Genomic DNA, 15,166 nt, shown 5'->3' with positions numbered 1-15,166 from the left:
CCTAACATGTAAAACATAAGTGATAAATAATTTGATTTCAGATAATTACCACTTTCAAAGCTACTTCTGAATTCCTTTGAATGTACTATTCTATTTGAGGTTACAGCATTTCATGTTTTGGCTATAAAATCATTCATTTTATCTTAATTATAAGGAAAAATCATCACCAAAACAAAATTTCAAGATAAAAAATGCACAAATTTGGTCTGAGAAATGTTTTTTCAGTAGTTTACAAAGGATTTTTATTCACAAATGAAAGAAAAAGAGTAATAGAGAATATTATAATTCATATTTTTATAAGATAAAAACTTCCAGAAATAAAACATTACTAATAAAATAACTGTGTGCCTCTTGCTGACCTAGTTCTAAAATGCAACTATGAGCTGAAATTGCAATTTTTATACTTTTCCCTTAAAAATATTATAGTAGAGGTGGGTAGAGCATGAGACTCTTAATCTCAGGGTTGTAAATTCGAGCTCCACGTTGGGTGTAGAGATTACTTAAAAAAAAAATCTTTAAAAATATTCCATTAATGAAGGTAAATGCAGAGAGATGAATAAGAAAAGTAGTTAAGCACTTGGAGGTCATCCAGAAGCTCTAAGTATTACACCAGGAGGAATAAAAAAAAAATAAATAAATAAATAACCCCAGCCAGTTTCTATCTCATAAAAAGACTGATCTGATCAGATTCATTGAATAACCAACACTTGGCCATAAGTGCTTGCTTCTACTGTTACAGAGCTATAAATAATTTACTTCTTTTTATATAAGTAGCATTTAATTGAAGCTAAGAGCCTACAGCATGACAAACAGTAAGATCTAATGTTTTAAAACATTAAACAGTTTTCATAATGTATGAAATATTATGAATAAATAGTGAAATGGCATGTTACTTAAATGCAAGGATTATTTTAAAACTGGCCGTGAGTGCCTGCAAACATACACACAGTGCATACTAATCACTCTAGGCAAAAATATGTGCATAACCATAATTTTGTGTCAACAATCAGAGAGGTCTAGAACAATACAAATAGAAGTAAATAATGAAGTTCTTATTGGATAATTACTATAGTCAATCTTCATTTACAGAAATCAGAAGACCACTTTGACATCATCTGTATTCAGTTCAGCATTATAGGCTCCTAACCTATAAAGTGCCCTAACTTTAGCTTTCAAGGTTGTTTGTGGAATTGTTTCTTAATTTAAAACAAGTCCTATATTTATGGATATGACTGCATGGAAAATAAATCTGTCAGGACATTTGCTGGGAGCAAAGAACTAATTTTACTGTAGAAATTATGCATTTTCCCTGAGCTAAGTATACTGGAAGATAATGAATAGTTTATAGCTTTTACATACATTGGGGCTCTACAACAACTGATTACATAGCATATTAGTAATAATTAAATGTCAATTCACTTGTAGTAATTGAAAAAGTAATGAATTTGGAGTTGAAAATAACCTAGGATTTGGTATGATATCTACTCTTTTCCTTAAGCCAATTTCTTTATCTATAAATGGCGACAATAAATGCCTTATCTACTTCATAGAGTGGTTATTAGGATAAACCATGTAAAATATGGGCGAGTAGTTTGTAAACTTAAAGCACTACTTGCCTGTTGTGCTGTAATTAGTTGTGGAGTATGTTACAAATAATTTGTAACTGTAACTTAAAATTGCTCAGTTTGTGAATTACTTTCTTAAATAACTTAGGGCAGATCTAAAGTCACTTCTATGAAAACATCTCTCATGTTCAATTACACTTTTTTGTTTTGTTGAACAGGAAGGGGATGAAGTTATAGCTATGATTTTATGAACTGCACATAACCAACAGCTTAACCTATCTGGGCATTTCCAGGGGATTGTCATGTCAGTGTCATCCGCTGTCATGGCAGAAAAAATTCAGAACTGTGCCAATTGTTTGTAATCATCCCCCCCTCAATGCTTTTATATGAAATTATTTGTCACGTTTCCCCCTTTTTAAATGTTTTTATTCTTGAGAGAGAGAGAGAGAGAGTGGAGAAGGGGCAAAGAGAAAGGGAGACACAGGATCTGAAGCAGGCTCCAAGCTCTGAGCTGTCAGCACAGAGCCTAACATGGGGTTGAATCCATGAACCGTGAGATCATGACCTGAGCTGAAGCTGGACACTTAACTAACTGAGCCACCCAAGCGCCCCTATCATGTTCTATGTTAAAATGTTCTAAAGTTTGGATCTGTGTCTATTTTCTGTATGACACCTAGTAATGCCTAAATACATGTTCATATTATTTTAATGTTATTATCAAATTATGTATTACAAATTCATTTGCTTCTTTCAAGAAAATCAGATGTAATTAAAAATTTATAATAGAAATGATATCTCAAAATTTAACACTGTGTATTACATAAAAATCAAATGATACATCTCAAATATATTCCCAATGGATAGGAAAAATGGCTAGAAGAAAATATGCTAAAATGTTAAGTGGATGCTGAATAATGAGTTATGTTTTCCTGCTTTATATTTTTCTAATTCTTGTAAATTCTTTTACTCTAGTGAAAGCTAGTTGTACTTATTTTTCCCACCCAGTTTATTATTTAAAAATACAATTTTCATTATAAAAGGAGCATATAGTCAGTATTTCATTTGTACATTATCATTAAAGGAAAAAAAGCCGGCGATGCCGAGGTGGTAACAAAGAATGAACAGTAGACACTATCCATGTGCTGTAAGGGAAGCAGTTGTTAAAACTAAAGGGCAACAAAGACATCTTCTGGACATCATAAGAACTGCAGAGTTGCTTTTTGAACAAAGGATCTTATTTTCACCTAAAAGTAACAGTTGTTTAGAAATCACACATTAAGAAGTATAAAATCAATCTGTATTAGGTTTGAAATTTTAAGCATTACATGATTAAATCATAAACATACAGCATTTGAAGAAGAAAAGATACAAAATTGTTGCAAACACATTGGAATTAGTTTCCAAAATATCTTTAAGCCTGTTTCTAGATAGATTATAAAATACAAATATTTTAGTAAAGATTTATTTTCATGTAAGGAACATCTAAAATAGTATGAAAACTACGTGCAGTGTTGAACCAATACTTAGAAAATTTTAGTAGAATAATTCATGAATTGTAGAGACCATTTATATCAAAATATGATTGGCAATTTAGTCATTAATTTAAAGAACTGTATTTAATAAAACAGTCAAATTCAAAACCATATTTGATTGGTTTGTGATGTGCCCTAGTACTACGCAGCGTAACATTTAGAAAAATTATTTCCAGGGAAGTAAAATTATTAAGGGTCTCAAATTTAAAAGTGTCTACTCAGTTTGAACATATGTTCTTTTTAGCCTCAAACTGCTTGTAAAATTATATCACTATGGGTACAATTAACACATTTTGTATTTGAAATAGTGCTTTTTCATTCTTAGAGCATGAATGCGCTGTTGCACCTGCAGTTAGCCACCTTCAGGAAGTACTACTGATGTCCATAATTTGCATCTCTAAACAATTCTTAGGATAGATCTGGCCTAAGGGTACTTCCCCCCCCATTGTAGTCCTAAAAAACTAGTTTGTAAATTCAATGAGCAAAGCTCAGCTTGCCATAGTAATAGCTGTGTTTGGTAAGAAATGTATACTTTAGTTTTAGGTAACTCCAAATGAACAAATATTCAACAAATAAAATATGCAAACTTACTAGAATTACCTTTGCTTAGTATCTTCATATGACAGGCCACAATAAGAGTTTGTAGCTAAATGCTTCCAATATCAGCACTGAATATTTGATTCTCTGGACTTTGTTTTATGCCACTTCTATCTTTTCAAATTGTATAATACAATGGTTCATGATTTTTCTAATATAGAAATTCAAATGAACAATTAAGATAACCATAAAGAAAGTTGAAGAGAGGTGATATTAAAATAAAATTCAACCAAGGTGACAGAAATTATCATCATATGGAAATGAAGTGCTTCAGTAAAATAAGTAACATGGTTATCATATATATATTTTCACCAGCACTGTCTGCTGATTTTGTACAACTGCTAAACAGAAATAAGTTTCTTGGTGTATATTCATTTCTCTTTAGGCAGTTACATTCGATTTGATCTTGGAAAGTGGCTGCCAGGAATTCTGTCAGAAGTAAAATATTTATAAGTTAAATAATAAGACTTATTTTCTTAACGGATCAGCTAATTTAAGGTAATTCTGCAGTAAATAACTTCTGTATTTATATGTGTTCAATTTCAAAAAGACAGTACAATAGAGAAAATGATCCTATTTTTGGGCATTTAAGAATCAGGTTATCCTGATATCTATCCTGATAATAGAATAGGGAGGAAGTCAGTACAGCAAGAGCCAGGCCTACTAGATCTGCTGTTGAGTAGGTCACTAATAGACGAACTGGAGCTTGGCTCCAAAGAAGCTGGGGACAGGTGATAACTGGAAATCTAGGCGGACAGGTGTTTAACAAAGTGAATTCTTCAAGAGAAGTAGCGGGTTCTTAGGCACTGAGCTGGCCTCCAGGGCTAGGGTCCAGACTGGAGGAGAGGCACGTGGGAACTACAAGAAGAGTTTTGAAGAATCTACAAAATTCTTGGCGTTTTGTGATTTCAGAGTTGAATTTATGTGTTGGTCAAAATGTAAGTGAACTGCTTTGCATATTTAGTGAGAAGTGACTTCAGAGAGAATACAATTACAAGTGTTTATTTCAGTGTTCCCTCATGGAAGCATTAGTCGAGCACTATTCTACCTTGATAGCCATGTCTAAGTCTTTTTGAATTATGATGTAGATATACTGGACTTTCGGAAAGGTTTTGTGAATGTGGGAGAAGAAGCCTTATGCTATCTGACAGTTTCCCCAGCTCTCAGTAAATAAATAATAGTATATAATAATGTTTCCTATTTTTATACATGACTAGCAAATTTGGGGAGGTTTTTTTTTAATGATGAGAAATGATATTAAAACACAGGATAGTTTTACCTTCCCTCATCTGGGTTGCTCTGGTACATCTGTGCAGTTGGAGATGCCATATTCTGATGTGATAAAAGAGACGGAGAGAGATTTATCCCTCTGAGTTGCCGAAAAGCTATTTCTGCATGGATACTGCGAGGATTATTTGTCAGAATCCCTGCATTCTTGCTTTTTTTGTCTGAAATTAGAAATTGTGAGACAATGAGAAGCAGTAAGTAATAAAATGAATTAAGTAACAAAGCTTGGTTTCCCTTCAGCTGAATAGAATTGGAATATATTTCTAGCACTCAATGCTACCTAAATTTCTGAGTTAGTGAATCTATTTGATTATTTCTAGGTAATTTTAAAAAATATTAATATCTAGAGCTGTGTGCTATAATCAATGTACAGACAAAGTGACCATAATTTTTCAAAATAAAAAGTGGGGCAATATAGCCAGAAGATAGGAGAGAAATTATAAGACTCTTAAAGAAAAACTTAAAAAATAGTCACAGACAAATCTTAAAGACAGATCTGAGAGGGATGTTATGGAGATGAATCCAGGATTGAACTAGTGCCAGGAAAAAAAAAAGATACTGATGCCATTCCCAAAGAGGACATTGTGCTGTTAAGGAGGCTAAAAATTTGCTATGTTCTATTTTACTGATAGCTATATCTATTGGACAAAAACATAAAAGTTCTCACTGTGACTAAAATCTTGAAGCCACTTAGTATGTAGAAGTATGAAAAATAAGTTAAGCAAAAAAAAAATAACATCTTAACAATAACATCTTGGGTTTCTTTTAACTGAGTTTCTTTTTGAAATAATCACACAGAGCAATCTACTATTCTTGGTAGGCTCTTAGATCATGTTATAAATTCATGATGTTCAGTTCCAAGCAAAGTGGGATGTTACAAGGAATGGAAGAGGTGATCCCTGAAAGGAGTGGCTACCCCCAGTTTCACCAAAAAGATAGCCAGTGAAGATCTGGAATTAGGGAATAGGTTTCATCTAAGCCTGAATTAAAATGTATATAATAGAAGAAACCATTTCCATGCCTGTCCTTTTAATATACGTCCTCCTTTCAAGCTCTACCTCTTGAGACTTATCTCTAGTATGAGCTGCATGGTTTACTTGTGGTTTCAAGGATAAAATATGATCTTCTCTTTGTACCCCAAGAATATGTTGGCACAGATATTTTTAAACCTCTGATTTCTACTTTTAGCAGGATGTACAAAAGAATTGGTTTTAGCAGTTATTTGCTATGAAATACATAAAATGAAACAAAACCTTTGAAATAAATAATTCAGAAAATAACTGGGCAAGTATCACAAAGTTCACATTAGGAGCAAATGTTTAGTTACAACATATTAGGAGTGGAGCAAAACCCCGAAATACTATTGACTCTAAAATCAGAATGGCCACTTGAAACTTGAACAAACATGCAATTTTAGGAACTATAAATTTAAAAATGTAATTTTAAGTAGTATTGGAAGTAATGTGAGATTTTTTTTTCAAATGAAGTGTTTGCTTTTACATTCATTCTGAAACTTTTTGTCAAAATACCTTCAGCTTCAGGAGTTAAGATCCCAAGTTCAGATCCCAAGTAATGGCTAAATCCACTAGGCAGAATTACATTTGTTATCTTTATGGGAGGAGCTTTCACTTGGCCAAATGACCCACCATGCACTGGAGAGTTGGTAACAGGAATGAGCTACATAATAAAATAAAAATAAAATAATAAAATAAAACCAGTTAAGAATCTCCAAAACTCAGATCAATAGATTTAGTCCTTACTACGAGCCCCACTTGATAATCAATTTAAAATTCTTTAGGTCAGGAGTTATATGCCTAAACTGAGTTGGTATAAGGCAGAAATGGAAACAGTCTTTTGATCTCTTAACTTCCCTCCGAACCTTATGTTCTATCTTTTCAGATTGTACTGTACTCATCACTAGTGTGATGGCATCTCCCCCTCTCCAAAAGATTTCAACAAGGTAAGTGTAAAATTAAGAAAATGAGAATTAAGCTTTTTCTCCTTTGTAACATTTCTTTCTTTTCTTTCTTTCTTTCTTCCTTTCTTCCTTCCTTTCTTTCTTTCTTTCTTTTTTTTTTTTTACCAAGCAGGAATTTCTAGATGGTAAGAATTATATCTTTGACATCTTTATATTTCTCACATTACCTCATCAGGTGTCTTGCAGTTAATTAGGTTTTCAAAAACAAGTAAATAAGTGGGGACTAAGAAAAGCATCTTATAACAATCACTTTTAATGAATGTGCTAACTCTCTAAATGGTGTTTACATTTTAAGTTACTTGAGGATTAAGAGGCTTTTAGAAGAATTTCAGGAATCAGCAAACAGAGGAGAGAAGTATTTTAGGTTGGAAACTCTTAGTTTCCCTAGAAATTTATGCTTGCTTTGTCTTCATTAAGACTGACCTTGTTTATACTTTAAAAATATAAATTCTGAATAGATGATTCAACTTATTTAGAGATATAAGTGTTTGCCATTTGCGTAAAATGGCCAGTTTCCCTGTTTTAATAAGTGTTACCAAGAATGCAGCTTTGTAATGAGCACTAAAGTATCAGGCTTTTCACTAAAGATATTCAGTCCCAAATTCCCTAACTAATTCCTTTGTAGAGTTTCTTCCCACCACTAATCTAGAAGGTTGTCAAATCTTCTGAAACCAAAAGGATGAAAATGTTTTGGTTTAAAGGACAACTTTAGAGTTAATTTTTCCTTCTTTACTTGCTGTTAAAAAAGAAAAACAGCAGTAACTGAAAGAAAAATAAATTAGACTGAAGTGATAAACTTGAAAAGGATTCTGTTTTTGTGTCTTCTGAATAACTAAAAGAAATGATGGCTCAATTTTAGCCTAGCCATGAAAATAAGCATTGGTATTGACTCTTGAAATAGATTTCTCTGAGGCACTTGGCTGGCTCAGTTGGAAGAGCATGTGACTCTTGATCTTGGGGTTATGAGTTCAGGCCCCACACTGGGTGTAGAGATTAGTTAAAAATAAAGAGGAGCCCCTGGGTGGCTCAGTTGGTTAAGGGTCGACTTTGGCTCAGGTCTTGATCTCACCATGTGTGGGTTCAAGCCCCATGTCTGGCTCTGTGCTGACAGCTCAGAGCCTGGAACCTGCTTTGGATTCTGTGTCTCCTCTCTCTGCCCCTCCCCCACTTATGTGTGCATGTGTGCGTGCTCTCTCTCTCTCTCAAAAATAGATAAACGTTATAATATTTAAAAAATAAACCTAAAAAAGGATTTCTCTAAAATAAAGACTTTGAATATCTCCTTTATCTTATTAACCATGTATAGATGGATCAAAAAGTGATTTTTAAATAAAATGTTTACATGTAGAATAAGTGGAAAAATAATTAAGTTCTTATATATGGCACTGATTCAAATGGCAACACTACATGTCTAGATTCACTCAAGACATATTATCATATCATATATAGTAATGGGAAAAATCTGAATTCACTATATGAAAAATAGAAAAGAATAACCAAGAAGCAAACCCTTTAGTGAAATACTTATCCACTAGAATTCTAGTCTGTGTATTTTTTCTGCCATGAAACTAATAAAAAATATATGTGGAAATTAGGATCTTTAAAGTTGTTCTAAGTGATTTCTTATATGTAATTTGGTGAATTTATATGTAATTTTTCAAATTAGCCAACATTACCTTAAATGCAATTTATAAATTTTAATATGACAGTTTTTATAGATCTCTCACTGAGACCGATGTGGTTTGGGAGGCAGAATAACGCCGCTCCAAAAGATGTCCACATTCGAATCTCCAAAACCTGTGAATACATTACCTTACATGGCAAAAGGGACTTTGCAGGCATAATTACATTGGATTTTGAGGTGGGGAAATGATCTTGGATTATCTAGGTGGTCTCAGTACAATCACAAGAGTCCGTATAAGAGGGAGGGGAGTCAGAAGGGTAAGAGACAAAGATGTACAGATGGAATCAGGGGTGGAAGCGATGCTATTGCCGGAAGAGGACTGTGAACCAAGGAATGCAGATACCTTCTAGAAGTTTGGAAAGGCAAAGAACAAATTCTCTCCTCAAGCTCCAGAAGGAATGCAGAACTAACTGCCTGTGTTTAGCCCTGTAAGACCGGTTTTTGGACTTCTGACCTGCAGAATTGTAAGATAATACATTTGTGTTGTTTCAAGCCACTAAATTTGAGTAATTTGTTACAGCAACAGTGGGAAACTCAAGTTTCCTTTAGTTTTCCACTTCTGGAAGTAAGAAATTACTTACTCCGGGAATATAAAATAGAGAAAGGAAAAGGAGCCTTACATCACTGACCTAAATTTTTATTGCTCGCTCTCTTTTGAAAGACTGGGACCTGTGACAGTAATCTCAGTGGATCATATTAGATGGTGTTCTTTCTTAGTATACAAATTAGTAGCTAAGACTTTTTTTCACAAAGCATAATTTTTAAAACAATTTTTGTAGATATAACCTACAAATGAACCAACCTCCTTTGCCTAATGTAGATAATCTTTATTAACATTGTACAACTTTAAGTCCTGAAGGTCTCTGTGTCTACTTTGACCTATAATAGAAGCTCCTTTGTTAACCAGAAAAAGTCAAGGTTAATGAAAAAAAATCAGGGAATAACTAAGAATTATATGTATAATTCATGTTTGATTTTTAAATCTACTTAAAAAAATTTTAAGTTGATTTTTATTTGTTTTAAGAGAGAGAGAGAGCAAGAAGGGGAGGGACAGAGAGAGAGGGAGGCAGAATCTCAAGCAGCCTCCCCACCATCAGTGCAGGGCCCCATGCAGGGCTTGAATTCACACACATGAGATCATGACCTGAGCCGAAATCAAGAGGCAGATGATTAGCGGACTAAGTCACCCAGGTGCACCTATTTTTAGACATGACACATAAATGTACATGTACTCATCAATCTTGTGATGAAGGGGTAAGGTCTTTTCTGTAAGAACCCCTTGATTTATATTTTATCTGATTGTTCTTAGATAAATCCATCCTTAAAGTTTTGCCTACAATTTCCAGTTTTGGTTTCTTTAAAGTAGTAAGAATTTAAAGACATGTGGAGAAAATTTGAACACCAAAACTTTTAAAATAATTTCCCCACATATTGTGTTTGAATTTGTGTATTTTTTTCTCATATTTTACAAGATTTTCCTCCCAACCTACTTGACACTGTTTGTCTGTGTATGTGTGATTTGCTCTTTATCCAGATTTTCCGAAGTACCCCATTTTGATTTTCATAGAAATACATAAGTAGTAATTTAAAATTTGCATTTAGAGCATATCTGTTTATTTAAGATAAGAGAACTCACATATAAGTTTTTGACCAAACAGCCAGCTCTTGATAAATGTGTAAATCTACTGCTGAAGGCAGAAGTGGGCTGGAGAAGAGCCTTCTAGTATCAAACTTCCAGTGTGCTCTGGGAATTGATTTTTTTTTCAGAAAGGATGGAGAGTGCTGGGTAATCTATTGATTATGTGAAAGCATCTATGGTAATCTTTTCTTTTCAATATGAGTTTCAAAGGTAATATTTGTTAACTGACTGATGTCCTTGCTCTCTGGCTTTCATTCACTTTGAAGGTTCACTTACCTGCTTAACTGGCCCACCCTAGTCTAGGTTTTCATAATCTCTAAAAGCCTCTTAACTGGTTTCCCTGCTTCCAGCTTCTTCTTTCTCAAGCCTTGCAAAGGCACAGCTCTAATAAGGTTACTTCTTTGTTCAAAAACCATAGCTTTTCTGTGTTAAGTTTAGTCTTTGCAGGATGGTCATGAAGAATCCTGGTGGCCAAAGACAGAATTTCCTAATGGTATGCTTTGTGGCTTCTCTCTCTAAACTCTTTCATGTCATGGTCAGATACCTTTTTAGGGTTCATGGGTAAAAGGTGCAATTATTCTGGATGACAAGAAAAGAAGCACACATGTCCCTTGTTAGATGAACTATATAGTCCAGAGTGTTGAGGTCAGAACTCCTTCCTTCCCTTCCTATCTGCTAAACTGAAAGAGTTTGTTAGTTTCTGTTTATAGAAGTGATACGTTATAGTTTTGTACCATCTAGTATTATCTCACATATTGAGCAAGAGGCACACAGATTTTATTTTATTTTATTTTTAATGTTTATTTATTTTTGAGAGAAAGAGAGAGCAGGGAAGGGGCAGAGAGAAAAGGAGACAGAGGATCAGAAGCAGGCTTCTCACTGTCAGCACAGAGCCCAAAGCAGGGCTTAAACTCGCGATCCATGAGATCATGACCTGAGCCAAAGTCGCATGTTTAACTGACTAAGCCACCCAAGCACCCCATGACTTTAAATAAATATTATTTTTTTAAATTTCTGAGAGAAAGAGACAGCGTGCGCATTGGAAAGTCAGAGAGAGAGGGAGACACAGAATCCGAAACAGGCTTCAGGCTGAGCCAGCTGTCAGCACAGAGCCCGATGCAGGGCTCCAACCCACAAACTGTGAGCTCATGACCTGAGCTGAAGTTGGATGCCTAACCGACTGAGCCACCAAGACGTCCCAAATAAATTTTCTTTATATCAAACTACATTATTAGAAAAAGGAGCTTCCCTGAAATTAGTGTGTATGTATATGCTCTATTCACTAGATCACGGTGCTTTTTGATAGTAATCACTAAAATAGACATTAAAATGGTCTACCAAACATCATAGCCCAGGGGCACCTGGGTAGCTCAATCGGTTAAGTGTCTGACTTCGGCTCAGGTCATGATCTCACGATTCGTGGGTTCAAGCCCCGCGTCAGGCTCTGTGCTGACAGCTAGCTCGGAGCCTGGAGCCTGTTTCAGATTCTGTATCTCCCTCTCTCTCTGACCCTCCCCTGCTCACGCTGTCTCTCTCTCAAAAAAAAAAACAAAACAAAACAAAAAACAAAAACCATCATAGCCCAGATTTACCCAATAAATTGGTTTTAATTTGCTAATAATTATATATTTTAAAAGGAAAAGTATAAATAATAGAAGTATTACCGAAGTTTTCTTTGCTTGGAGTTCAGAGAAGTGAAATTCAGCTTTTGCCCTATCATCTGAATTCACAGGAATTCCATCTAACATCTGTAAGTTAGGCAGCCGAAATATGAGCATGTGGCGATGTAGTGTTTTTCTACAGATCTGAAAAAAGTTGAAAATAACAATTTATTTCTTTAAAAAACCTTTTATTTCAAAGATTAACCTTTATAGAGAAAGAAATTTAACACAGGTACCAAAAATGACAGATAATAGCTAATGTGTAGTGTTTGATGATACAAATATGAGCTCCCTTTTTGAAAGATTTCTCAATTCCTTGTTATATTAAATGAAGATTAGAACTTTTTTTTTAAACTGAGACTACTATTTAGAGGTTTAGTCTCTCTTTAGAGTGTATAATATTGCTCGTTAACTATAGGCAATCTCAATTCATGAATAGGATTATGCTATAAAAATTAATTCATAAGTAATTACTTTGAAATTTACATGGTATTTTCCCATAGGCTCTGTCCAGTTGAATTCAATACACACCTATTGGACTGTATGATCCCTCCCTTCACAGTTTGTCAGTCTACTCTGAAAAATATTTGCATGTGTACGTAAGAAGGTGTATAGGATGAGTTAACATAGTAGGCCTGATACTTATCTTTAGAAAGGTCTGCTTGCAAGGACAGCTCTTGACTAGTATTTGGTGCTTGGATTTTGGAAGTGTTCCCACCATTCCTTAACTGATTAAAGGCAGTTCACTGTGCCTAGACTGCTTACACAAATGATATGATTTATATTCAACTTGCTTTCCTTCTGGGAGTCTAGAGTTTTGGTATGTGGTACGCATAGGGTCCTTATGTAACCAGCTTCCAACAAAATTCTTGAATGCTAAGTGTAGTGGAATTTCCAGGGTGAAAACATAAACACATGTTGCTGCATTTTTGTTGCTGGGTGAAGAGTGTTACTGTGTGACCCCTCATGGGAGAGAAGGGGCATAAGGAAGCCTACTTATCAATTCTTCCAGACTCTGCTTGTGTCTTTTTCCCTCATCACCTGGCTGTGAATCCTCACTATGTCGTTGTAATAAATTATAGCCACAAGTACAATTATATGCTAAGTTACTTGTGTCCTTTTAGCAAATCTCTGAATGTGGGGGTGCTCTTGGGGGACTGACGGCAAAGAAAAAGTATATAGCACTGCTTGTGATCATGAAGAAGAGACAAAAAGAAACACATTTTCATCAAAGGGGAATGAATAAACAATTTATTATTTTTTTGAGAGAGAGAGAGAGAAAGAGTATGAGTGGGGGAGGGGGAGAAGGGCAAAAAGAGAGGAAGACAGAATCTCAGGCAGGCTCCATGCCCAGTGTGGAGCCTGAAGCAGGGCTCTATCTCATGATGGTGAGAATAAGACCTGAGCTGAAATCAAGAGTTGGATACTTAATTGACTGAGCCACTCAGGTACACCAACAATATATTTTTTCTAATGTAGTGTATACACATACATTAATGGAGAGACATCTCTAAGATATATAATGAAGATTTTAAAAATGGACCACATTCTAGGCCAGAAAGAAAGTTTCATAAATATCAGAAGATGTAGAGACTTTCTCTTCTGATTAAAACGCAGTAACAGAAATAAATGACAAAAGGATAACAAAAAACACCTCATAGGCTTGAAATTCACACACACACATACCCCTCTCAATAATCTATGGAATAAAGAAGAAATCTTTTGGAGAGTAGATTTTAAGAAATAAAGAACAGGAAAAATACTACATATCAAAACTTTTAGCTGCTGCTAAGCAGTATTTTGAAACCTAAAACTTTATTCAGTTAGAAAAGTGTTAGAAATTAATGAACTAGACAGGCTACTTAAGAATTTTTTTAAAGTAAATTCCATTTTAACAATATTTGTTCTTCTGATCCATGAGCATGGGATTTTTTTTCATTTCATTGTGTCATCTTCAGGTTCTTTCATCAGTGTTTTATTGTTTTCAGAGAACAATATTGTTTTCAGTCTTTCATCTCTTTGGTTAGATTTATTCCTAGGCATCTTATCATTTTTGGTGCAATTGTAAATGGGATAGATTCCTTAATTTCTCTTTCTGTTGTTTCATTATTGGTGTATAGAAATGCAACAGATTTCTGCGTATTGATTTTGTATCCTGTGACTTCACTGAATTCATTTCACGGTTCTAGCAGTTTTTTGGTGGAGTTTTTCAGGTTTTCTATAGAGAGTTATCATTTCATCTACAAATAGTGGAAGTTTTACTTCTGCCTTGCTGATCTAGATTCCTGTTATTTCTTTTTTTATCTGATTGCTGTGGCTAGGAAATCTAGTACTACGTTAAATATCAGTGGTAAGAGTGGACAGTCCTGTCTTGCTCCTGACTGTGGAGGAAAAGCTCTCAGTATTTCCCAATTGAGGATGATATTGGTTGTGGGTTTTTCATAGATGGCCTTTTTTTATGTTGGGGTATGTTACATCTAAACCTACTCTGTGTAAGGTTTTTATCATGAATAGATGTTGTACTTTGTCAAATACTTTTTCTGTATCTATTGAAATGATCATATGGTTCTTATCCTTTAATTAATGTGATATATTTCTAAGTATTGAACCACCCTTGTGATCCAGGAATGAATCCTACTTGATGGTGAATTATTTTTTTTAATGTACTGTTGGATTTGGTTTGGTAGTACTTTGTGGGGGATATTTGCATCTATGTTTATCTATTTTTTTTTTAATTTTTAACATTTATTTATTTATTTTTCTTAAATAGTTTATGGTCAAGTTGGTTTCCATATAACACCCAATGCTCATCCCCACAAGTGCCCTCCTCCATGCCCGTCACCTCACTTCCCCTCTCTGCCACTCCCATCAGCCCTGTTTGTTCTAGCATTCAACAGTCTCTCATGGTTTGCCTCCCTCCCTCTCACCAATTATTTTTCCCCTTCTTCTCCCCCATGGTCCTCCGTTAAGTTCCTCCTAATCCTCCTATACGTGCAAACATATGGTACCTGTCCTTCTCTGCCTGACTTATTTTGCTCAGCGTAACTCTCTCAAGGTCCATCCATTGTGCTACACATGGCCAGATTTCATTGTTTCTCATTGCCATGTAGTATTCCATGGTATAGATAAACCACATCTTCTTGATCCATTCGTCCATTGACGGACACTTAGGTTCTTTCCATGTTTTGGCTATTGTTGAGAGTGCTGCTATGAACATTGGGGT

The 15,166-nt window shown here is 34.7% G+C and overlaps 1 protein-coding gene across 1 annotated transcript in view; it reads right to left on the bottom strand.

Annotated features, from left to right (window-relative positions):
* Positions 1-4,032: 4,032 nt before the first annotated feature.
* LRRC9 (leucine rich repeat containing 9) overlaps positions 4,033-15,166 on the bottom strand; it is a 111,925-nt gene continuing 100,791 nt past the window's right edge. The window contains exons 30-33 of the mRNA XM_077768894.1: positions 11,947-12,087; positions 6,511-6,658; positions 4,974-5,142; positions 4,033-4,123 (exon numbers count right to left, since the gene is read on the bottom strand). Coding sequence (XP_077625020.1) covers positions 4,084-4,123; positions 4,974-5,142; positions 6,511-6,658; positions 11,947-12,087 — 498 coding nt within the window. The 3' untranslated portion in view covers positions 4,033-4,083. The remainder of the gene's footprint in view (positions 4,124-4,973; positions 5,143-6,510; positions 6,659-11,946; positions 12,088-15,166) is intronic.

Source organism: Crocuta crocuta, unplaced genomic scaffold (assembly GCF_008692635.1).
Source record: "Crocuta crocuta isolate KB4526 unplaced genomic scaffold, BGI_CrCroc_1.0 scaffold10, whole genome shotgun sequence".
Classification (NCBI taxonomy): Eukaryota; Metazoa; Chordata; class Mammalia; order Carnivora; family Hyaenidae; genus Crocuta; species Crocuta crocuta.
The sequence above is the reverse complement of the archived record's forward strand: the minus strand, read 5'-3'. Positions and strand labels throughout refer to the sequence as shown.